The sequence below is a fragment of the Podarcis erhardii genome (assembly GCF_964252035.2).
Source record: "Podarcis erhardii genome assembly, chromosome: 3".
Classification (NCBI taxonomy): domain Eukaryota; kingdom Metazoa; phylum Chordata; class Lepidosauria; order Squamata; family Lacertidae; genus Podarcis; species Podarcis erhardii.
Window position 1 is genome coordinate 985,034 of NC_138507.1, and position 24,996 is coordinate 1,010,029.

The window sequence follows — 24,996 nt, forward strand, 5'->3', positions numbered from 1 at the left end:
ACCTGGCTGGGTGAAGGGCTTCTCCTGGACAGGTCCTTTGCGAGGTCCCAGCTCAGCCCAGGCTACGTTGCTGGGTCAAAGGCTGCCATAACCTCTCTGCCCTTAGACACGTTTCCCCACTTCAGCTTCTGGGCTTGGAGGCACCGGGAGGGCCACGGATTTGTTCGCTGCACAAAAGCAGGTCCGAGCAGCCAACGCCTAGTAGCAGTGACTCCTCAGGACTGTGGTGGCCAAAGGTTTGTGTATGGATTTACCTTATGCTAAAATCCTAAGTTTGGATTTGTTTATATATTTTGATGAATGTTTTTTGTAAATTTTGCATCTAGTTACAGGATGTCTATTTTTCAGGCTGTTTGAAAGAACATGAACCTGACCTTGTTGAATGACAACAGTCCTTGAGAAATCTAAGTAGGGAGCAGACAATCTCACTGGAATTCCCTTCTTTTGTTTGCTTCTGTTTCCTTGGCACCCAGGCGACAGCAGGATGGCGGGCGCAGATGGGGGTTTGTACTGAAACTCCCTGGTGCAAAGCCCCCTGGGCCCTTGCAGCTTAGAGTCAAATGAGTGCAGAGCATAGCAAGCATGGGGAGGGCTGCTGGTAATGCATTGTTTCTCAGTCTAAAGCTAAATTTTGAATCAGAATGATTTTGTTGCCTGCCATTAGGACTTGGGAGGAGCCATAACTCAGCAGCAGAGCTCATGCTTTGTATAGAAAGTCCCAGGTTTGAACCCAGCATTGCCAGGAAAGGCTGGGAATTACTCCTGTGCCTTCCTGTAGCTTAATGTTTAATTTCTGCACTGCTGCATTTAACAAGTGAATTAAAGTGAGAAATGCTCTGACTTGGTATGAGATATATTCCTATGTGCTTCTGCCATCTGCAGGGAAGGGATTCACTGCCTTGTAGCTGTTCATTTTGTGATCATGTTATCAAAAACTCAAACTCTGTCGGCTGTGATTCGCATTTCATTACAACCTGGCTAATAAGTTAGGGATGCAGGTGGTGCTGTGGTTTAAATCGCTGAGCCCCTTGGGCTTGCTGATCAGGTGGTCAGCAATTTGAGTCCCTGCGACGGGGTCGGCTCCTGTTGTTCTGTCCCAGCTCCTGCCAACCTAGCAGTTTGAAAGTGCGCCAGTGCAAGTAGATAAAAAGGTATCACTGCAGTGGGAAGATAAATGGTGTTTCTGTCTTGGTGTCCTGTTGTGCCAGAAGCGGTTTAGTCATGCTGGCCACAAGACCCGGAAAGTTGTCTGTGGACAAACGCCAGCTCCCTTGGCCTGAAGCAAGATGAGCACCGCAACCCCATAGTCACCTTTGACTGGACTTAACTGTCCAAGGGTCCTTTAACTTTACCTACCTTTTTTTACACCTTATGTTGCCAGGTGAAAATGTTCCTCTTTAACCAGGCCTTTCACAGATTGTCATCCAATGCCCTTTTAAAATGTGTTTATGGGAGGGGGATGTTGGCTTTTGTGTGTATGTGTGCTTGTGCTTTTTATTATGTATTTTGTGTTTTTATGTTGTTAACTATCCCGAGATCTATGAATGAAGGACAGTATACAAATTTAATAAATAAATAAATAGCAAGGAAAAGAGGCTAGCTAAAGCTGGAAAACAGGTATTTGGGCAGAATCTGGAGTTATCCAATCCCCAAGCTGTCTGAAGGCAATCCAGTTTAGGGAAGGTTTTTTTAAATGTTTTATTATGTTTTTATATATGTTGGAAGCTGCCCAGAGTCGCTGGAGCAACCCAGTAAGATGTGTGGGGTATAATTAGTAAAATTATGATTATGGAAAGAGACATCCCTATTTTCATCGCAGAAATGTTGGAGGGTATGTCACACAGGGCAAAGAAAATTTGCTGGATGCTAAGGGACACAAGTCTCTTGTGCAATTAAAAGAAAGCAGAGCGTGTCATGAACCAATCAAAACAAATTCCAGAGGTACCTCATGCAGAGGCACAGAGGGGGAGGGCTTCACCTGAGGGTCTTTTTGGTAGCAGTTCCCAGACTTGGGAGGCCAGGCCAGCTCCTTCCTCACGGTCCTTCCACCTGCAGGGGAAGACAGTATCATTCTGGCAGGCTTTGGGGAACCAACTGATTTGAAGGAAAGGGCTTTGAATTGTGCTGTGCAGTTGTTACTCTCTGTATTTTATTGTTTGTTTTGATATCATTTTAATTTTATTATAGTTTAATTACTTTTAAACTAATATAATGTATATGTTTTTAGCTGCCAGTAAGTAAGTAAGTGGGATGCGGGTGGCACTGTGGGTTAAATCACAGAGCCTAGGACTTGCTGATCAGAAGGTTGGCGGTTGGTTCAAATCCCCGTGACGGGGTGAGCTCCCGTTGCTCGGTCCCAGCTCCTGCCAACCTAGCAGTTTGAAAGCATGTCAAAGTGCAAGTAGATAAATAGGTACTGCTCTGGCAGGAAGGTAAATGGCGTTTCCGTGTGTTGCTCTGGTTCGCCAGAAGCGGCTTAGTCATGCTGGCCACATGACCCAGAAGCTGTACGACGGCACCCTCGGTCAGTAAAGCGAGATGAGTGGCGCAACCCCAGAGTTGGCCACGACTGGACCTAATGGTCAGGGGTCCCTTTACCTTTACCTTTACCTTTACCTTTACCTTTACCTTTACCTTAAGTAAGTAAGTAAATCCCATCTAGATTCCTTGAGGCTGATTTTATTATGTTAGCCCACAAAGTCATGCCCATCTGGATGTGTGTAAACAGGTGTAAATAATTAGCCATTAGTAGCTGCCTCCATGTAAAGGGAAACATGTAGCCTTTTAATGTGAAGTACAACTCTGGTTCTGCAATTGGTCAAGGCAGGGCTAAAGAGTTGTAGTCTTGTATGTTTCCACAAAAGGGTGTTTTCTTCCTGCAAGTATAATACCAGGATCCTGCAAAGTCAGAAGTGTTTTTTTGTTTATTTGCCATGTGTCTAGGCATCTTCAGCTGACTTCAGAGGAAGTTTATTTATTGCTGCTTGCCTTCCAGAACTAAGCAACACAACAAGAAAATCCACTGAGCCCCAGAAACAAGACACAATATTAACATCCCTCCAGCACGATGGCAGGCAAGAAAATCCAGATGCACCCTGTAAGGCCCCCCAAGAAGCAGATCCCTCTGGGTAGGTTCCAGATGCATAAAGATCCAGCCAGTATTGGTTTATTCTGACAACTAATAAGTAAGTGATCCTTCCTTCCATTTTGTTTTTGTCAGGCATGATCCTTCTCAAAATTCCTCTTCTGGCTCTCCTAAGCATTCCAGTGAACCTCCACCTAAAGCAAATCTGGTAAAAGAAAGCGACCGATTTGCGGAGGTCCAACTGCAGAAGAAGTCCTCTCGTGAGTAACGCTGAAGAAATAGTGCCATGAAATGCTGGCAGTTTGCATGGAGGTTTCTGCCAAGGTCTCCAGACATAAAGCCACCCCAATGTGCACAAAGGTCCAAGCAGCTCACACGCAAATGACTCCCCGATGGCACTGCGACACCCCTCTTCGCTGCTGCTCCACTGAGGCATTGCAGGGCCCCTGACTGCAGTCCGAGCAGGCTGGAATGGCAAATACATTTGTCACCGGCTTCCTCCAGCATCTTGTGGAAGCCAAAACACAGGAGGCGACATGACCGTTGGGGGCAGCATTACAGTGGTGGCCTGTGTGGGAAATTGCTGGTGATTCGGGGTCCTTGATTCCATGTCTCCCCCTCTCAGAGAATTAATTCCTAGTCTACATCTTATTTGTTTCAGGAAATGTATACACCACTAGATTGTAAGATACCTCAAAGTGTTTCTTTGTTCAGACAATAAAATCAAGAAAAAATCACAACCATACTTAGGGCCAAATCCAAATAACTTTCTTGTACTAGCCACTGGCTATGACAAATTGGATTTGGGCTTAAAGCAGGGGTCCGCAACCTTGTTCAGCTGTGGGCCGGTCCACCATCCCTCAGACCATGTGATGGGCCAGACTCTATTTTGAAAATAAATGAATGAATGAATTCCTACGCCCCACAAATAACCCAGAGATGCATTTTAAATAAAAACACACATTCTACTCATGTAAAAACACGCTGATTCCCGGACTGTCCACGGGCCGGATTGAGAAGGCGATTGGGCCGCATCCGGCCCCCGGGCCTTAGGTTGCCTACCCCTGGCTTAATACACAAGTTAATGTTATGTATTGAAGTTGAAAGCTACCTCAACTTTCTAAGCATCTGGGTCAGCTTGTCTAAACAATGATGTTTTTAGCAGGAGCCAAAACGAGTAACTGTACAGCAAACTCCCTCAACAGGCAGGGAGTTCCAGAGTGCAGCTGCTGCCATATGAAATGACTGAGTTCTTACAAATGCAGAACAGGTGTGTGTCATCTGGCACCTGTTTTAGTGCCAATTCTGCCAATCAAAGTGGCACATGTAGAGTGAGGGGATCTCAAAGCTACACTGGTCCCAAGCTGTTAAGGACTTTACCTTGAATTTGGCCCAGTAGCAAATCAGCAGCCAGGGCAGCTCTGTGAGCACAGGTGACATACGTAGAGAAGGCATCACTCCTATCAGCAATTGTGCTTCTGGATCAGGTGCAAGGGCAGCCCAACATGCAGCGCACTGCAGTAATCCAGTCTTGAAATAACCAATGCATGAAGTACTGTTGTAAGACTTTCCGGGTCCAGGAATGGCCACAGCTGCCCAACCAGTTGCAGCTGATAAAAGGCTCTTCTAGCCAATGAAGCTGCCTGAGTCTTCAGGGACAGAAATGGTGCCAGAAGCACCCCCAAACTGCAAACCTGCCCAGGGCAGGCAACTGACCAGTTTCTCAGACATGGGAGCTACTCAACCATTGTGTCTCTGTCTTGCCAGGATTCAAGCTCAGCTGGTTTTACCTCATCTATTTCACCCCTGTGTCCAGGGAGTGCATGATCTCTCCTGATTCATGTGTGGGTCATCAGGAAACTGATGGCACCTTGCCCCCAAACTGCTGATGAAGCTCCCAGCAGCTTCATAAAGGTATTAAATAGCTGAGAGGCCCTCTCCCAATGCCCCTCTCTGGACTTGGTCCTATAAGACCGTGGCCCCAATTCCCATGCCCTGGAGCAAGTCCAGGAGGAAACCATGGTCTTAGTATGGTTTGCCCACCTTCCTGAAAATTATATACAGGTGGTACCTAACACCATATTAATTGGCAAAGATGTCTAAATCAGCATCAGATGTCTGTTGGAAGTGTAAAGAAGGTTTATTTTCCCACATGTGGTGGACATGTAAAGTGGCTAAAGACGTTTGGGAGCTGATCTATAATGAGATAAAAAAGATACTTAAACTAACTGTCCCAAAAAGACCAGAGGCCTTTTTATTAGGGATAACTGAAACAGATGTTGCTCCAAAACAGGTGAATCTATTTCTTTATGCAGTAATGGAAGCGCAAATATTGTAAGCTCAAAAATGACGTGAAGAGGTGCTACCTACTAGAAAAGAATGGCAGCTGAAATTGACAGAATATGTAGAACTGGCAAGTTTGGCTTGTTAAATTGGAGATAAAAAAGAGACAGACTTTAAGGAGGACTGAAAAATGTTTGTGGATTATTTAAAAGCTCATTCAATCAATTTTATTGTTTATAGCCAAAGGCCTTTACAATAGATGACAAAGGAAACTTTCATCTAAAATCGTACAACGCAACCTGTAACAATTTACAACATAAAAATAAATTCACAAATTTGGCCACATGGTGCGTCTCCATCTCCGTCGTTTTACCCAGACACTGAGGTCCAGAGCCGAGGGCCTTCTGGCAGTTTCCTCCCTGCGAGAAGCCAAGTTACAGGGAACCAGGCAGAGGGCCTTCTCGGTAGTGGCACCCACCCTGTGGAACGCCCTCCCACCAGATGTCAAAGAGAACAACAACTACCAAACTTTTAGAAGACATCTGAAGGCAGCCCTGTTTAGGGAACCTTTTAATGTTTGATGCATTACTGTATTTTAATATTTTGTTGGAAGCCACCCAGAGTGGCTGGGGAAGCCCAGCCAGATGGGCGGGGTATAAATAAATTATTATTATTATTATTATTATTATTATTATTAATAATAATAATAATAATAATAATAATAATAATAATAATGTTTATCTGCTAGGAGTTCAACGGGCACTTCCTGTGTGGATCAACCTGGAAGCCAATTAAGAATCAGAAATATAAATTTCCCTCTAGGCGTTGTGTACGGGGGCAAATCAGCAGAAGTCTATGTGATGTCATCTACCTCATGGCAACCATGTATACATTTGCAATAGATTACTGAAAAACTCCATGGAAACCTGATAAAACGCAAGTAGGATTTGAGAAAAGACAGCAGTGCAAAGTACAGCCATACCTTGGTTCTCGAACAGAATGCGTTCTGGGAGTCCGTTCGACTCCTGGAACTGTTGAAAAACCAAGGCGCAGCTTCTGATTGGCTGCAGGAGCATCTTGCAGCCAATCGGAAGCCACAGAAGCCACGCTGGATATTCGGCTTCCAAAAATCGTTCGAAAAACCAGAACACTCACTTCCGGGTTTTGACTGTTTGGGAGCCGATTTATTCGGGAGCTAAGGCATTTGAGATCCAAGGTATGGTGGAGGGATTTTTTAGGAAGAAGTGAAGACTTAGAATAATTATAATACGCAACAGGAGTTGGAATTTTGGGGGAACCATGGAGGGATGGAGGGGAAGTCCTAGGCTGAATGACTAAATGTTGAATTTGAAATGTTGTTGAAATATTCTTTATTTTTCAAATTACTATAAATAGATAAAAAGAAAAGAAAGCTCAGCCATTCTTACAATTTCTCTCTCTTCTATAGGAGATAATGAGAATTCAGACACAGAATGGACATTTTATCCAAGTTCCTTTGGTCACACTTATCACACGGGGAAAAAGTGTTTCTTTGAGGGTGTACACCTCAGAAACAAAACCACAACATCTGAAAGGACAGTGGAAATGTGCTTTGGAAAGAAGAAATATGGTAACACCACAGAAACCTCTTTTAATTCTTTATCTTAATATCTTAAAGTTTTGGGCTACCAAAACTATGAGGTTCAGTTCTCATGTTTTCATACACATTTTCCAAGGTGGAATCAGCCACATGTGAGTTTTGTCTCCTTTTGATTTTTCAATGTATAGGTCACTCAACTTTTTTCAGGCCAAAAATTGCACTGAGGTCAAATCTCTGTGAGTTACAGCTGAAAGTGGGGATGTCAAAGTGTGTGTGCCCCAAATTTGCCATTTTAAAAAAGGAGGAATGAGGGGAGGGGTGTCACAAAACATTTTGGCATCACCAAATTGCATCAGGGCCCACAAGAGTGGTCTGTAAATATAGACAGATAATTTAAAACATTTCAAACGGTACCACTTTGGGGCTCCTTGGGAAGCCACAAAGCTGACTGGCATTACAGCGTGCGTGTGTGTGTGCGTGGGGTGGGTGCCATGATACACACACACACACACACACACACACACACACACACACACGTATATAACCTCTGGAATCACAGTATCACAATGGGAGACGTGGGAACAATGAGCTTTTTTTAAAAAGCATTTTATAAAAAAAATAGTTTAAAACTTTTTAGTGATTTTTAAACGGGGTTGGAAGTGAACACCCACCCACATCCATTTGACAGCATATTGTCACCGCTGTGGATCCACCGGAGCACTCAACACTTGTTAGAATAAAGCCATCTTGTTCAAGGGCCACAACATCTCTTAGGGGACTGGGTGACACCTTCAAGTCCTTGGTTAGTCACCCCTGGTATAGATGATTATCATTTTTTCCCATATCTATAGCCTTGCCCCCTGCCTCCAAGGCTCTGAAAATCTGTTGCTCTTTTAACATTGCTTTTTGTTTATTCACGTTATTTTAAATTTATACTCCGTGAAAATGGGGGTATAGATATGTTAATAAAATACAGCAAATGCTTTGGCTTGAATATTTTTGTGATCAAGAAGGTGGGCCTGGAATGTTTACTGAAAGGTTTCCGAAAACCTGCCACTTTTTTCTCTAGTTCCATGTTATTCCTTGCCCTGATTGGTTGCAGATCCAATGCCACCAAGGTATCAAAGGCCACTAAGAGATCACACAAGAGCAACTGCCTTGCCCCCCCCGACCCTCTCATAAAGAAGGACATCATGTATCTACACAGCTGCAAATAAAACATTTTAAATGTGTTGTAAAGTGCAATATACAAATGTGACACTAGATAGCGACAGTGACCTATGCCAAAATCAATGTATTTTTCAAAACTTTTTTTAAAAAAACATTTTCACAGCATTTTTATATGTGTGTAGATTTCACCATAATCCGGTACTGCAGATGCTTCTATTTAAAATTTAAGAAAGTGGTTTTAGATTTATAGTGGCATTTGTTGTTTAGTCGTCTTAGTCATGCTTGACGCTACGTGACCCCATGAACCACAGCATGCCTTGGAAACTCACTTTCTTCTCAAAGCGTCTCCTTTTTTATGTCCATGGAGTTTTCTTGGCAAAATACTGGAGTGGTTTGCCAGTTCCTTCTCCAGGTGGATCACATTTAGTCTAAACTCTCGGCTATGACCTGTCCGTCTTGGGTGGTCCTGCACGGCATAGCTCATAGCTTCTTGGGGTTATTCAAGCCCCTTCGCTACAACAAGGCAGGGATCCATGAAGGGGTTATAGTGGCATACATAGCTTTAAATTAATGTTATCTATGTGCATGACTCAAATAGATCTTTTTCTATGGTTCAAATGGTAGAAACTAAACTTTTGTCCCCAGTATCCTATCTAGGTGTGTTTTTGTTTGTCATCACAGTGACTGAAGATGCCTCCAGAAATGGTATTCCGTTGGTGACACTGGGAGACCACCCTTATGCCTATCCAGAACAAAGCAAAGACTTCCACAAACTGGGACCAACCCTGCCTCCAGTGAACTTTGGGAGGCAAGTTCCACACTCAGCCCTGTGATGGCTGATGATAACAGTGATCATCACATTCCACATTTAAAGTGACACAATTAAGCAATAAATCTCTCTAAACAATATACAGTCGTACCTTGGTTCTCAAACGCCTTGTGACTCAAACATTGTGACTCAACAGAAGTGAGTGTTCCAGTTTGCTAACGTTCTTTGGAAGCCGAACATCCAACGCAGCTTCCGACTGAGTGCAGGAAGCTCCTGCAGCTAATCAGCAGCTGAGCTTTGGTTTTTGAACGTTTTTAGAAGTCAAACGGACTTCCGGAACGGATTCCATTCGACAACCAAGGTATGACTGTACACACATTAATAAAAAGTGAATCATATACAAAACTACAAATGCAATAAGATACAGCACCTGAGTCCAACATGACTAAAATATTGATCTCAATAAAATGACATAATTCTAAGACTCCTAATTGTTCCTTGGCTGCTGAATCCCTTCCTGTCCAGCACATGGTGACACACAGTGTCAGGTGTGCATTTGCAACCCAAATTGGGACCCATGCCAGCTGTAACTATGGCTGCAGGATGGAGGTTCCTCACCTTGATCTAGACTTTCTTCAAGTCTCTCCCCTTTGTTACTACTGCTTCACCATCCTTTTTGTTTAGACAAATATCTGTATCTTCCACCTTGGAAAACACAGTGCTTGTTTTTCATGCCAACCTTTTATACTCGGCCTATGCCTCTAAGTGGGCCTCAACCACAGAGCAGGCAAGAGGTCACTGGAGTGCAACCCCACCACACATCATACTTTATGACCTACATCCCTATTAAGGCCCAAGCTATTGTTTTGAATCCTTTATTTTAGACCCTGTTCAGCATAGCAAAGGTTTCATTTTAAAAATGCATAGCTTAATGTTAGATGCTAATACACAAGTCTTTCATAAACTTAAGGTTACAGTGGGAAGAGGATCTTGGAGAGGAAATTACAGCTTGATAATGGAATAAAATATTGCCAGACTGGTCCTGTAAATCTTTGTCTTCCCAAAGGAGACACACAGATCTGTCTTTACATTGTTTAACGCAGATTTTCTGCAATCAGCATGACAGTTGTCTTATGGGCATTAACTTGTGCCTTTTGTGCCACTGTTGGCCATCAAAACCCTTTAAGAAGCTAGAGATTTTGCGATAATGACGTTTGATGTGGCTGCTCGGATTTATGCTATTGTTTTGCTATTTTCAAGAGAGATTTCTAAAAAACAAGCTGCAGTCTTTCTAAGTACATATGTTGTGAGAAATATTTGATGTCTATGGTGACCTGTATGTGACTTTCTGGAACCAAAGCAAAAAGCCATAGATTTATATAGAGAAATTTCCAAACTTGTAGAAGCTCAGAGGCAATTTTTACAAGTGAACTCATTTTATTGTCAAGAAAAAACAAATCCATATATCTTCTATAGTCTTGAACAAGAAATGTGGGTTCTATTATTGAAAGAACTTGCACCTCATAGCAACAGCATTAGGATTTTGCACATGTAATGCCAAACCAAATCAAATCAAAATCAATGATGTGTCTGTTCCCTAAGTCCAAATGGCTTTTGTTTTCTTTTTAATAGTTCCAAGTATATAAAGCAGTCAGATACGTTTATTCCTCTCCAGCACCTGCCAGGAGTTCCTTGGTATGTATCTAGTATTTCATTTAATACTCTGCCATTGTATGCTTTTATTGTTTTATGCTTTAAGACAAACAAAGTAATCCTACCCCTGGAGAATAGGGAAGGATATGCCAATTTCAGTTCTCTCTGCTTCTCATTTTTCATTCAGCACTTTATGTTAATTTATCCTAATAAACACAGTTTCATATGCAGTTTCAACTAATATACACATTTTCACAAGTAATTTCTCCTAATATAATGCATGGGTTGGTTGGAGAATTGCAAAATTTGGGTAAGTACTAAATTTGCATAATGACTGAGTTTTGGTTATCATTGGAAAGTGTGAATTCAGTAGATTCACCTTTAAATGCAAACTTTAGCCTCCGCCCCTAGCTAGAGAGCAGCAAGGGAAATTGATATGCCACTGTCCTGGTTCAGACGTTTATATGTAGAACTAAGTCACAGAGCATCCAGGTTATGCTTTCAGGGGCTTTTGGTGAAGCACTTAAGAGTCACTTGCAACTCTAGTAAATAGATCTAGTAAATAGCATCTAGATCAAGGGAAGTAATAGTGCCACTGTATTCTGCGCTGGTCAGACCTCACCTGGAGTACTGTGTCCAGTTCTGGGCACCACAGTTCAAGAAGGACACTGACAAACTGGAATGTGTCCAGAGGAGGGCAACCAAAATGGTCAAAGGCCTGGAAACGATGCCTTATGAGGAACGGCTAAGGGAGCTGGGCATGTTTAGCCTGGAGAAGAGGAGGTTAAGGGGTGATATGATAGCCATGTTCAAATATATAAAAGGATGTCACATAGAGGAGGGAGAAAGGTTGTTTTCTGCTGCTCCAGAGAAGCAGACACGGAGCAATGGTTCCAAACTACAAGAAAGAAGATTCCACCTAAACATTAGGAAGAACTTCCTGACAGTAAGAGCTGTTTGACAGTGGAATTTGCTGCCAAGGAGTGTGGTGGAGTCTCCTTCTTTGGAGGTCTTTAAGCAGAGGCTTGACAACCATATGTCAGGAGTGCTCTGATGGTGTTTCCTGCTTGGCAGGGGATTGGACTCGATGGCCCTTGTGGTCTCTTCCAACTCTATGATTCTAGATTTTTTAAGAGCTTATTTTAAGCATGACATGAAGAGGTCAAGCCAGCTGTTAATCTTGCAACGAAAAACTAAGAAAGTAACTATTTACTTTTTGTGTACTGTATGTGATTCAGTTGGTGATTTATTTATATCTTGAAGTCCAACTAACAAAGGAAATTAGCAAAAGTATTAAAATCAAGTATTCAGTATCCTAAAACCAAAAACTAGTGTATTAAAACCTAGTATTCAACAGCCAGATAGAAGGACCAGCAATTGCAGTCCCAGTCGCAGTGCCTCCCTGCTCTCATTCCAAGGCAATGTCTGAGAGTACAGACTCAGGCAGACAACGATCTGGAATTCAAATGGCCACAACTTTATTGATTACATGTGTTGGTGGAACTTAGGCTCAGGCATGGGGTATCTTTCAGCAGACGGGGTGGTGGGGGTGGTGGCAGCAGTTGGAGATGGGTGTCCCAGAGTGACTTTGGGTGGTGTGTGGCCCCTCATCTGATACACCAGCCATGCAATGAGCTCAGTACCACTTTGCTTCACAACGCCTCAGGCAGGATGCCAGGACCCTCTAGGATTCTTCATGCAAGATGAAGGCCTTTTTTGTAGGAAATGATGCATGATGAATTAATGTGTCTGTTTTGCCACAGAAAACAACAACAATAGAAAGCCACACTTGGTAGAGGCACTCTGCGGGATTGTTGTAAAATACTTGTGTTAATCACATACACCTGACAAACTAACAAAACTAACTTTTTGTTAGGCTATTTTGTTTCATGTGAAATGGCCCTAGGAAATACTTCTCCAATCCTGAAACAGCTGGAATAGAATAGAATAGAATAGAATAGAATAGAATAGAATAGAATAGAATAGAAGAGAATAGAATCTTGGAGTTATGAGGTTTTATAAATTTTAGAGTGTAAAAGAGATGAGGGTATACTTCATGGTTCTACTTCCTTCATTTTAGTTTCCAATTCTTTTAGTTTCCATTGTGCAAGCTAGAAAACTGTAGCTTTACCTCCCTCCTGTGGTGGCTAAAGCCCTTTGCAGCTTATAGCGAGAATATAAAGGGGAGAGCACCCACAAACAATTCAGGCTTGTATAAAGAGGCTTTTAAAATATATAATCCTTCTTTGCCTAAAACTCCCTTGATTGACTTGAATATACAGTGGATTTCTCCTTTGACTGACAAATCATGTTGGAGATAAGCACAAAAATGTTAGTGTAAGGTCATTTGCATTTTTGAAACCTTTAACTCTGCTGTGCTGCACAAATGCCTCTTGCACAGGCCTCATGAAATCCTCTCTACATTCACTTAGGGTTATATGGATGTGCCTCAAGTGGTTCCAAAATTCATTCCCACTTCCATCTGGTATTTTCCAGTCTGCTGCAGTTTTATTTTTTACAAGTCTGTCTTCTGTTTTTTTGTCTGATATATGGAGTTTTAAAAAAATGTATACCATAAACTACAATACATGCATATTGCTCAGTCATCAAGAGATACTGCAAATCAATCAGTTTTCCTGTGTGCTCCCTTGCAAAGAGGTAGCCCTGAGAGTCTTTTGCAGCAAAAACAACAGTTCCCCAGTCCTTTGAGGTCTGATTGCTCAGCCTGGGGTGCTTTGGGAGGAAGTGTGGGATGTAAATGGATAATAATAATAATAATAATAATAATGACCACCACCCTCCTCTTCCTTCTCCTCTTCCTATGCTCTTCCTCCGAAAAGACCTTCTCCATACTAATTAAGGCACCCAAAAGCAGAATCCTAACTTGCTCAGAAGCAAATCCTGCTGAATTCAAGATGAGTCTGGTTAAGTCATCAGTTCAGACACTAAAATATACCATTGATACAACCTGTGGACTTGGATACTCATTTCGCAGATTTAGTAAATGTGGAACTCTGAGGTAGAATAGATGCTGAATAAGTGGCAAGGGTTGTATTTTCACCAGGAGAGACCAATAGGGCCGAGAGCTTCTAGAGGAGTTATTGTGTCTTAGGATGTTGTGGCTCTCAAAGGACCTGCCGCTTCTTGGTCTGCCACTCTTTATGGGAGTTACTTGGTATACTAATGATAGTAAATCATTATATGATAGTAATGATAGTAAACAGTAAATCGTAGATTAACTACAGTTTCTGTGAGCATCCAGGTTTCGTGCATAGCAACTGCAGGACCTGCAGAAATTCTGTTTGTATTACTTTGCACTTGTGAAGCAGCAACTTCAGGCTTGTTCTGACTCACAACACTGCATCCTTCCTTCATTTTCCTGAATTCCTGTATTCTTGTTTCTATAAGCTTTTGTTCTACTGTTTCACTAGCTTTGTGTTGTATTTTTGACTTTTGACCTTTTACTTTGTATCTTTGCTCAGTCTCTTTATGATATCATCGTGCATTGTGGCCAAAGTCATTTTGAAGGAACTGAACAGTTCTTCCTCAGCCTCATTAGGGAATGGCTGTAGCTCAGAAGGAGCCAAGGTTTTCTCTTTCTGCAGTCTGACTGCTAATGGATCTATTGCCATACTGGATTCCAAGAAAACTGGTGGAACACTAGGACCTAGAGCAGGCTTCTTTTGGGGCATCTGAGCAAGTTCAATAGCTCCTAGTGATTCTGTTACCATCTCAGCCAAGGGATTGGATCTGCAAATATCAGGTTACTCCCTTTGCTCAGGCTTTGTCAGGATTGAGCACTGCTGACTTTCCAGCTGAGAGGAACTGATGATGTAAACATTAAGCAGTGAAGGTTGATCAGTTGTACTGGCAACATTGCCTTTTTTATCAGGGTGGGAGGACTGCAAATATTCCAGTCATTCTGCTTCTGCCCCCACATAATCCAAATCTGTGGGAAAATCTAATGATGGATAGAAGTTATTTTCAAGCAACATTTGCCACTCTTTGGCATTGACCTTCTCTTTCTTTAGTCCTCCTCGCTTTTCACCTATGGAGAATTGGTCAGTTCTGGGCTATCTCCATAGAGTCAGGGCAGCAGCTTCTTTCAAAGATCCAGAAGAGAAGAAGAGTTTGGATTTGATATCCCGCCTTTCACTCCCTTTAAGGAGTCTCAAAGCGGCTCACAATCTCCTTTCCCTTCCTCCCCCACAACAAACACTCTGTGAGGTGAGTGGGGCTGAGAGACTTCAGAGAAGTGTGACTGGCCCAGGGTCACCCAGCAGCTGCACGTGGAGGAGCGGAGACGCGAACCTGGTTCACGAGATTACGAGACTACTGCTCTTAACCACTACACCACACTGGCTCCACAGACCAGATGGTCTGACATCATTTTTCCAGGTGGAAAAAAATTAAGTACCTTCCCTGTTTGGTGGAATACCCTGGGCTCTTGCTCCCCTTGCAGAGATCTGAAGCTTCGAACCACATGCAAAAAGCAACAGGTCTGTAGCTCTTGCCCTTCAGGTTGCACCAAAGGCCCCTGCCTTTGACATGAGGGAAGGGAGGGGACAAACAGCCTCAAGGAGCTTAGGCAGCAGTCCCAAGTGAAAAACATGTCTAAAGTAGAACCAGAGATGACATTTCTCTAATACTGCTATCCCGAGTAGACAAAGCACAAATTTCTGAGCTTGTAATGCCTGTCTGCTTTTTGAGGTGAGTTTTATGAGTTTTATGTGCATTTCGGGACGCGGGTGGTGCTGTGGGTTAAACCACAGAGCCTAGGACTTGCCGATCAGAAGGTCGGTGGTTCGAATCCCCGCGACGGGGTGAGCTCCCGTTGTTCGGTCCCTGCTCCTGCCAACCTAGCAGTTCGAAAGCACATCAAAGTGCAAGTAGATAAATAGGCAGCGCTTTGGCGGGAAGGTAAACGGTGTTTCCGTGGCTGCTCTGGTTCGCCAGAAGCGGCTTAGTCATGCTGGCCACATGACCCGGAAGCTGTACCAGTAAAGTGGCTCCCTTGGCCAGTAAAGTGAGATGAGTGCCGCAACCCCAGAGTCAGTCACGACTGTACTTAATGGTCAGGGGTCCCTTGACCTTTACATGTGTATTTACATGCCAAGGAGCATGACCTTTGGGTGCACAGCTTTGAATTTACTCTGTTGTGACAGTGAAACTCTACGATTAATTGGTGTGTTTTTTATCTCCCCCATCGTGGCCTCCCGCTCTAGCATTCCTTTCCACATAAAGGAGAAGCAGCAAGAATTAGAAAGGGAAAAAATGGAAGTGAAACGCCTGGACATTTGGAAGCCCGCTCCATCTCTGCTGCAGTCTTTGTTTACAACTGGACTGACGAAATGATCAACTTTTCTGGTTGCATGTCATAAGGTCCCTGGGAATATACCTGCTAACAATTTATTGTCCTAGAACAATTGTCATTATTTGTAGAAGGTGCTTATGTCCAGGTACAGGTTTCTTTAAAAATGAAATCAGACGTTAGCCATTTTAGTATAAATCACGTTACTTTCTTGAAACTATTAGTCTGCATTCACAAATGGAAATAATACATTTTACACTTGCTCAGTGGTACTTTAATCTAGTCAAAGTTAATATGTTCTAAGGCTGAACCTAGACTTTAAATTAGATGCCAGGAGTTTAGATGCCAACAGTTTGCATAGCAGATTTGCATACAACTCTTGTATGGAAAGTGGACATGGAACAGAGACTTTAGAGTTGGAAGGAATTCATTCTCTTCTGATAATTTCGGCCAAGGATTTTCAGCCACTTGTGATGTGATATCCTGGTCATTCTAGGTAGTGGTTGCTGGGCTGAGAAGCTGCAGAGATCCAAGCACCATGAGACTTTTTTTTAAAAAAAGAAACCTTCAATAAACGCATACAATTAAAAATCAGAGCCTTCGTCATTTCCTACAGTTATTAAGGAAAGTAATTGACAACTCCATCCGACACCCACCCTTCCCAGAATACCTGAGAGGTGGTCCCTGCTGCGTTGAAAGAGCCAGTGATGCAGCAGCTGGCTCTGGACCCGTTTGGACCGAAGCAGCTATTGAGCAGCTAGAAATACCCACTTTGGGGGAAACTGGTGGAGAGGGCTGTGGTAGGACAGCTACAAACATTATTGGAGGCAGAGGCGCCAACGGGAGGGAGATTGGGGCTGACATTGCCAACGTCACATCAGGAACACGGCAGTGGGCGGCTCCTCCTCCTGCTGCTGCTGCCCCCCTGCTTCCGGGGTCTGCTTCCCCCCTCTGTCCCCTCCGCAGCAGCAGCAGGAGAAGGAGCCAGCCACTGAGGCCACGCTGCCACAGCATTCCTAGGATTTCCACAACTTTCCACAGATAGTTTAAAAAGTAAAAAAGTAATTTATATGTAGTATATAATCACAAAGCTAAGCTAGTAGGTAAATAATAATAATAATAATAATAATAATAATAATAATAATAATAATAATTTTTATTTATATCCCACTCTCCCCAGCCGAAGCCGGGCTCAGGGCGGCTAACAACAATCAAAATAATCCAACATTCTAAAAACATTTCATTATAAAAATTAATTAAAATCAAATTGAGGGCAACCATCAAGCTAAAGTTCTGTCAAAGGAGGGAGTCAGGCTGCGCCCTGACCAAAGGCCTGGTGGAACAGCTCTGTCTTGCAGTCCTATAGGGCCCTAGTCTCTTGTGACAGAGCTTTCCACCAGATTGGAGCCGCAGCCAAAAAAGCCCTGGCTCTAGTTGAGGCCAGCCTAGCCTCTCTGTGGCCTGGGACCTTCAGGATGTTTTTATTTGAAGACCATAAGTTCCTCTGTGGGACATACCAGGAGAGGCGGTCCCGTAGGTACGAGGGTCCTAGGCCGTATAGGGCTTTAAAGGTTAAAACCAGCACCTTAAACCTGATCCTGTACTCCACCGGGAGCCAGTGCAGCTGATATAGTACCGGGTGAATGTGATCTTGCAGTGAAAGCCCCGTAAGGAGTCTCGCCACGGCATTCTGCACCCGCTGGAGTTTCTGGGTCAGTCTCAAGGGCAGCCCCACGTAGAGCAAGTTACAATAATCCAGTCTGGAGGTGACCGTCGCGTGGATCACAGTGGCTAGGTCGGGGCGAGAGAGGTAAGGAGCCAACTGCTTAGCTTGGCGGAGATGAAAAAATGCCGCCTTTGTTATAGCTGTAATCTGCGCCTCCATGGAGAGGGAGGTATCGAAGATTACACCCAAACTCTTAATGGACGATGCTGGCACTAATTGCACCCCCGCAAGAGATGGGAGTTGCCCCCTCAATCTCATATCGTCCCGTCCCAGCCAGAGGACCTCTGTCTTCGAAGGATTTAACTTCAACCAGCTCCCACATAACCATCCAGCCACAGCTTCCAGACATCTGGTCAGTGTGTCTGGGGCCGAGTCAGGATGGCCATCCATTAACATAGACTGGAAAGAGAAGCTGCTGAATTGCAACTTATTACCAAACTTAAAACCATGGAGAGACCTGGTCTGAACAAAGACATTGGATTCTTATCTCATTATACATGACAAAGCCATTTTTCACCTTCTCACCCCTTGCTTTTTCCTGCAAGACCTATTGCAGTCGTTAAGAGTCGTCAACAGGCTCATCACAGCTATCTGCCAATCACCCAATCCCACCACCCTTCTGAGTAATACCCCTCCCCACCTTCTCACTATATAGAAGGGTCTGGTGACTTCTGTTTCAGTGTATCTGAAGAAGTGTGCATGCACACGAAAGCTCATACCAAGAACTAACTTAGTTGGTATTTAAGGTGCTACTGGAAGGAATTTTTTTATTTTGTTTCATCCATCAACAGATAGAGTTGGGTGTCATCAGCATACTGATGGCAACCCAGCCCAAAACTCCGGACAAGCTGGGCGAGGGGGCGCATAAAGATGTTAAAAAGCATCAGGGAGAGAATCGCACCCTGAGGCACTCCACACACCAAGGAGTGGCGCGATGACAATTCCCCCCCAAGCGCCACCCTCTGTCCCCGACCAGAGAGAAACGAGCGCAGCCATTGAAGGACTGTGCCCTGGATCCCCACGTCGGCAAGGCGGTGGTCCAGGAGTTCGTGATCGACCATGTCGAAGGCTGCTGACAGGTCTAGAAGAATCAGCAGCCCCGACCCGCCTCGATCCAGCTGCCTGCGGAGATCATCTGTTAGGGCGACCAGAGCCGTCTCGGTCCCATGACCAGTGCGGAAGCCGGACTGGAATGGATCCAGAGCCGATGTTTCATCCAGAAACCTACCAAGCTGTTCAGCAACCACTCTCTCAATCACCTTACCCAGGAATGGAAAATTCGAAACCGGGTGGTAATTGGTTAGATCTAAGGGATCTCATGATGTTTTCTTTAAGAGCAGGTGCACCACTGCCTCCTTCAGTTCCCCTGGGAATATCCCGGTGCCAAGGGACAAATTGATGATATCCCTCAGCTCTTACTGTCAGGAAGTTCTTCCTAATGCTCCAGAGAAGCGGACACGGAGCAATGGATCCAAACTACAAGAAAGAAGATTCCACCTAAACATTAGGAAGAACTTCCTGACAGTAAGAGCTGTTCGACAGTGGAATTTGCTGCCAAGGAGTGTGGTGGAGTCTCCTTCTTTGGAGGTCTTTAAGCAGAGGCTTGACAACCATATGTCAGGAGTGCTCTGATGGTGTTTCCTGCTTGGCAGGGGGTTGGACTCGATGGCCCTTGTGGTCTCTTCCAACTCTATGATTCATTGATTCTATGATTCTTCCTTGTAGTTTGGATCCATTGCTCCGTGTCTGCTTCTCTGGAGCAGCAGAAAACAACCTTTCTCCCTCCTCTATGTGACATCCTTTTATATATTTGAACATGGCTATCATATCACCCCTTAACCTCCTCTTCTCCAGGCTAAACATGCCCAGCTCCCTTAGCCGTTCCTCATAAGGCATCGTTTCCAGGCCTTTGACCATTTTGGTTGCCCTCCTCTGGACACGTTCCAGTTTGTCAGTGTCCTTCTTGAACTGTGGTGCCCAGAACTGGACACAGTACTCCAGGTGAGGTCTGACCAGAGCAGAATACAGTGGCACTATTACTTCCCTTGATCTAGATGCTATACTCCTATTGATGCAGCCCAGAATTGCATTGGCTTTAGCAACAGGACCTTCTCCGCAAAAAAGCTCGCAAATGCCTCACAGCTGTGTGTCAAATTGTTATTTAAATTTGGCTGTCCTTCAAGGGACGTTGAAGACCTAATTATACTAAATAATTGCGCCGGGCGAGAGCTAGTGGAGGCAATGGAGGCCGAGAAGTAGGACTTCTTAGCGGCCTTCACTGCCATCTCGTAGGTTTTCATAAAAACCCTATAAGATGTTCTTGAGGCTCCGTCACGGGCACCCCGCCATACTCGCTCTAGCTGTCTGAGGTCCCGCTTCATTTTCCGAAGCTCCTCGGTAAGCCAGGGAGCCCGGGGTCACAGAGGATGCTTAGGTGCGATCTCATCAATGGCTGCCAGGAGCTGGATATTCCAGCCCTCATCAAGCTCAGTCAGTGAGTCGCCAGGGGGAGCAAGGTCCCGCAAGGCTTGGCGGAATCTATCACGGTCCATCAGCCTCTGCGGGCGAGCCCAAATTGGCTTGCCACCTAAGCAGGGTGGGGGTGGAAAATCAATCCTGGCTTTCAGAGCGTAGTGATCAGACCATGGCACCTTCATCGAGGGAGACATGATCACATCTATACCGACGCCAAAGATCAAATCCAGCATGTGGCCTGCTTGATGTGTGGGGCCCGAAACAAACTGGGAGAGCCCTAGTGTCGCCATGGAAGACACCAGGTCCAGAGCCTGTGAGGAGGGAGTGGCATCAGCATGGATGTTGAAGTCCCCCAATACCAATAGGTTAGGGAACTCCAAGGCCCAGCCGGCCACCGCCTCCAGCAGGCCTGACAGGGTGGCTGCTGGTGTGCTAGGTGGCCGGTACACCAGCCAGACAGCCAAGCTCACCTCGGAGCCCCACACTAGGCCAACACATTCAATGCCAGGGATCGATGGCGATGGTAGAGCCCTGAAAGAACAATCTTCCCGGATTAATAATGCCACCCCTCCCCCCCGGCCCACAGTCCGCGACTGGTGGAGGACGGAGAAACCCGGGGGCGCCATCTCTCATAAGCTAAAAGTTTCGCCTTCGCGCACCCAGGTCTCCGTCACACAAGTCAGGTCGACCCCCTGCGAGGTGAAGAAATCTTGCAGGGTGGCGGTTTTGTTGCCTATGGACCTGGCATTGCACAACATCAGTGACGGAGGTGAGTAATCCTTGCTCACCCTACCCTCGTCCCTTGGGATGGGGCGCAGATTGGAAGGGGTACGAGCATATCTGTATCTCGATCCCCTTCGCCTATAACACCTGCCCCCACCGCCATACCTCCCTCGCCCCTCCACAGTAGGAATCCCAAGCCTCATACTAGCCTCCATTTACAAAATATAAAAGCAAACAGACCAAAAACAATCACACCAAAACAAAACCAATCCCCACCCCACTTAATATCCAACCCCACCAAAATAAAATGGAACAAAATAAAAATACATAAATAAAAAACACTGTTCACGGTGGTACAACAAAGTAAAAAGTAAAAACCCCTTTAAAACACTTTAAAATATATAAAAACATTTTAAACATTTGCTGCAGCAGCACCAGTGTCCTTAAAGCTGTGGCGGAGGTGAGTGTGGGCCTACGGGAGGGAGCGGCCTTCCCCAACACCCACGGTGCAGCAGCCGTGTCCCAGTGCCTCAACGAGGCCTCCCAAAGCCGTGGCGGAGGTGAGTCTGGGCCAGGTGGAATCAGCCTGAGGAGGGAGCGGCCTTCCCCAGGGAGCGGCCGCCACAGCTTTAAGAGGCCTCATTGAGGCACTGGGACACCGCTGCTGCTGCTGGTGGTGCACCGTGAGTTGGGGAAGGCTGCTCCCTCCTCAGGCTGATTCCACCTGGCCCAGACTCACCTCCGCCACGGCTTTGGGAGGCCTCATTGAGATCACAGAATCTCTCAATTAGATCACAGAAAAGAAATATGAATGAGCAAAGGAATGACAACTGTTACCAAAAATGCACAGTACACAAAAATGATTTGGAAACTTACAGACTATGAAAAAACTATATTGGCTTTGGAAATGAAAGATAGGCAGCATAACTCACTGAGCAGTAAATCCTGCTGGGTTGAGTGAGGCTTACTCCCAGGTAACTGGGCTACAGCTGTGGGGCTAATGTGGGTTGTGCAAGTGATACGGCCCAAGGAGCAATGCTTCAAAGTGATTCCAATTTTGTTGCAGCTTTTGCATTTGTTCTGAAATTACTGAAGGTGTATAATGGGACTCTCCCCTGCACATATTCCCTTCCAGGCTCTCTGTCCCATACAAACGTTCCATTTCAGAAGTTCGATTTGTGCTTTTGAAAAATTGTTATTTATGAAACCTGTCAAATGAGTCTGACGAGAAATCTGTTTGACAAATGTCTTCCAGCTAAACAGGGATTAAAAAATGAAAAACTTTCTTCATTGAGGGAAATAGAATAGGTGTTCAAAGATTGGTGGCTGTTTATATGTTTGCTTGCATGGAGATCAGAAATAGGAAAGAAACCTCTTTACTTGGACATTATTACTTTAACTCTTATGCAACTTCTTGTTCTATGTGCCTATTTTATAGTTTTGTTTTCCATCTTTTAATTTTTTTCTGTTGTTCTAATTGTTCTCTTTGTTTTATATGTATTATAAAATGAATTAATAATGATAATAAACTTTACCAAAAAAGAAAAGATTCCACCTAAACATTAGGAAGAACTTCCTGACAGTAAGAGCTGTTCGACAGTGGAATTTGCTGCCAAGGAGTGTGGTGGAGTCTCCTTCTTTGGAGGTCTTTAAGCAGAGGCTTGACAACCATATGTCAGGAGTGCTCTGATGGTGTTTCCTGCTTGGCAGGGGGTTGGACTCAATGGCCCTTGTGGTCTCTTCCAACTCTATGATTCTATGATTCTATGAAAAGAAAAGAGCTGATGAATGTCTATATGTATTTGGTGTTTCACACTCAGTACAATTTCTGGTTGAAGTCTATACTGATTGTCTTTAATCATTTAAATAGAATCATAGAATCATTGAATCATAGAGTTGGAAGAGACCACAAGGGCCATCGAGTCCAACCCCCTGCCAAGCAGGAAACAAAATAATTTCCTTAAGTGTTTGCAGAGTGGTGCAGAACACAGATTTCATGGCTTTGTATTTATCCCCCAGTGAATTGGTCAATGCTCATATTAAAGAAGAAGAATATTACAGTTTTGTTTTAAGAAAAATATGGAGGCAGCAACACAGAGGAGCGAAGTTCTTTTCTGTCTCCAGTTCTACAGAACATTTATATAAAATCATGTGGTATAATCATCAGATGGAGGCACTTTTGGCGGGAGCTTCTCATGTCTGGGAACCGGGGGTTCCTGGTAATGTTGCGCTCCTCCTGCACAAATAGGATCTTAATCTGGGGTGACTCCTGGGTAGAGTTTTGCCATTTGAGGTCTGGGTGGCTTTGACCTCTAGGAGGGCCTATTTTCAGCACCATCTGCAAGATAGCTTTGCCAGTGTGTTGCAGGCCCTTGTCAACTCCCATGTAGATTCTGCTGGTCTACCTTTGAAGAAGGTCTGGAAACTGCAAGTACAGTAATGCATCATGCACATTTCAGAACTGGTGGAATTGCAGGGCAGAAAATGGACAACATTTTTACAGAGCCATGGCCAGCGCCGCCATGCCAAGGAGAAGGAGGAGAGGGATGCCTGGCCATTTGGAGGCCCGGGGGCCGGGGGAACTCAGAAGCAGGCGCGGAGGGGGAGAGGAGAAGCCCTGACCTTGCTGCCGTCGCCATTGCGCCCCAGCCGCTGAGGGAAAGGAGAGTCTTCAGTCCCTCTACTAAATTTCTATTACTACCTTTTTAAAAAATACATCCGTATATTACTTAAAACACACTCTCCACCCCCCCAAAAAGGGGGGGGGACCTTTTTGTTGTAGTTGTCCTCTTCCAATCTTCTTTTATTTTTGCAGAGCCACAAGACTGTTGTAGGCTCACTTTTTTTTCTATGTTGTTGTATTTGTGTAACTGTCATAATTGTTTATGAGATCATTGTTATGTTATACTGAAAACAATGAAGTGCTTATGTATCAGTAAATGGTTAAGAATCTAAAAATCAGCAAGAGATATTTAAAGCAGCTAGCTGACGTAACTGTCATTCATAGTTTCCCTTACAATGAGGTCAAGCTACAGTGCAGACCTAGTTCAGGATTTATTTATTGCTTGTGTGTCTCATCTCTATTATACTTGTGTGTGCTGATGTATAACAGAAGCTGACTTGATCTTATTAATTGGTATGACCTTTCATTTCCTGAATGAGAAGGACATTTAGGAAGTGACTAATGAATCATGAGGCTTTGAAAAACTAGGGTGCTATGGGAGGCATGGATTCTGCATGAAAGGTCAGTTCAAAAGCTCTCCACTCAACTGAAACAATCCCTCACATTGGTCATTCTAGCCCCCTGCCCAAGCTTTGGAAACAGGCTCAGCTTGTCTTGGAGCTCATGTTATAAGACACCGCAGAGAGTGAAGGGGCCTTCCATGTCCCTTGTGCCCAAGAATATTGTGGCAATGGAAGGATGGTGCCATCTCTGACCCATAAATGTGCTCTCAAAACTGGTTCACTCTTCAAAACTTTAAACACTGCTTAATGTTTTGTCTAAACTGGCACTGGAACAAGAGAGTTAAAAATTATTGATGAAGCTTATCAAGCACTGCATCAAAACTTCGCAGGCTTGACTCCCTGCTGTTTCCATGTGTGAAGTAGGCGGCTCGGTCCCAGCTCCTGTCAACCTAGCAGTTTGAAAGCACGCCAAAAAGTGCAAGTAGATTAATAGGTACCACTCCGGGGGGAAGGTAAATGGCGTTTCCATGCGCTGCTCTGGTTTCGGTGTTCTGTTGTGCCAGAAGTGGCTTAGTCATGCTGGCCACATGATCCGGAAAAACTGTCTATGGACAAACACCAGCTCCCTCGGCCTGTAAAGCGAGATGAGTGCCGCAACCCCAGAATTGTCTGTGACTGGACTTAACTGTCAGGGGTCCTTTACCTTTACCTTTTTTTACCATAATGATATTATAATGTTTTGTGATGATGCAGCAGAACCAATTCGTTTGGTAAACCTCTTGCCCCATGCTTGTTCTGGGTTTTCCAGTTTCTAGTCATCCCATTCCTCAGTTGTAGTTGGTCTCTGCTTCCAGTTATGATCGATTACCATGGTAGTTGCTGTAGTAAATCTCTTTCTTCCTCCTCCTCCTCCTCCAAAAAGGCGGGTTTTTGATTCTCTGCAGGGGTCATTCTGTAGATCTCTGAATTGAAGCTTTGTCAATGCAGCAGAGGTCAGGGAGTGAGGGAAGGTGTGCCATATTCTGTTAAGAGGAAC

At 44.4% G+C, this 24,996-nt stretch overlaps 1 protein-coding gene across 3 annotated transcripts; it reads left to right on the top strand.

The window, feature by feature from the left end:
• Positions 1 to 441: 441 nt before the first annotated feature.
• On the top strand, positions 442 to 16,444 carry SPATS1 (spermatogenesis associated serine rich 1). 3 transcript variants are annotated; one of them, XM_081855725.1, is made up of 7 exons: positions 442 to 598; positions 2,996 to 3,128; positions 3,221 to 3,345; positions 6,816 to 6,977; positions 8,799 to 8,925; positions 10,519 to 10,581; positions 15,765 to 15,949. In XM_081855725.1, exons 1-7 carry the CDS (start codon positions 583 to 585, stop codon positions 15,892 to 15,894), a joined length of 756 nt encoding a protein of 251 aa, XP_081711851.1. In that variant the 5' UTR covers positions 442 to 582; the 3' UTR covers positions 15,895 to 15,949. The 3 variants fall into 3 exon arrangements, with proteins under 3 accessions (XP_081711851.1, XP_081711850.1, XP_081711849.1); XM_081855724.1 differs by having other exon boundaries at positions 470 to 503; positions 15,765 to 16,444; XM_081855723.1 differs by having other exon boundaries at positions 480 to 503; positions 2,944 to 3,128; positions 15,765 to 16,444.
• Positions 16,445 to 24,996: the final 8,552 nt, after the last annotated feature.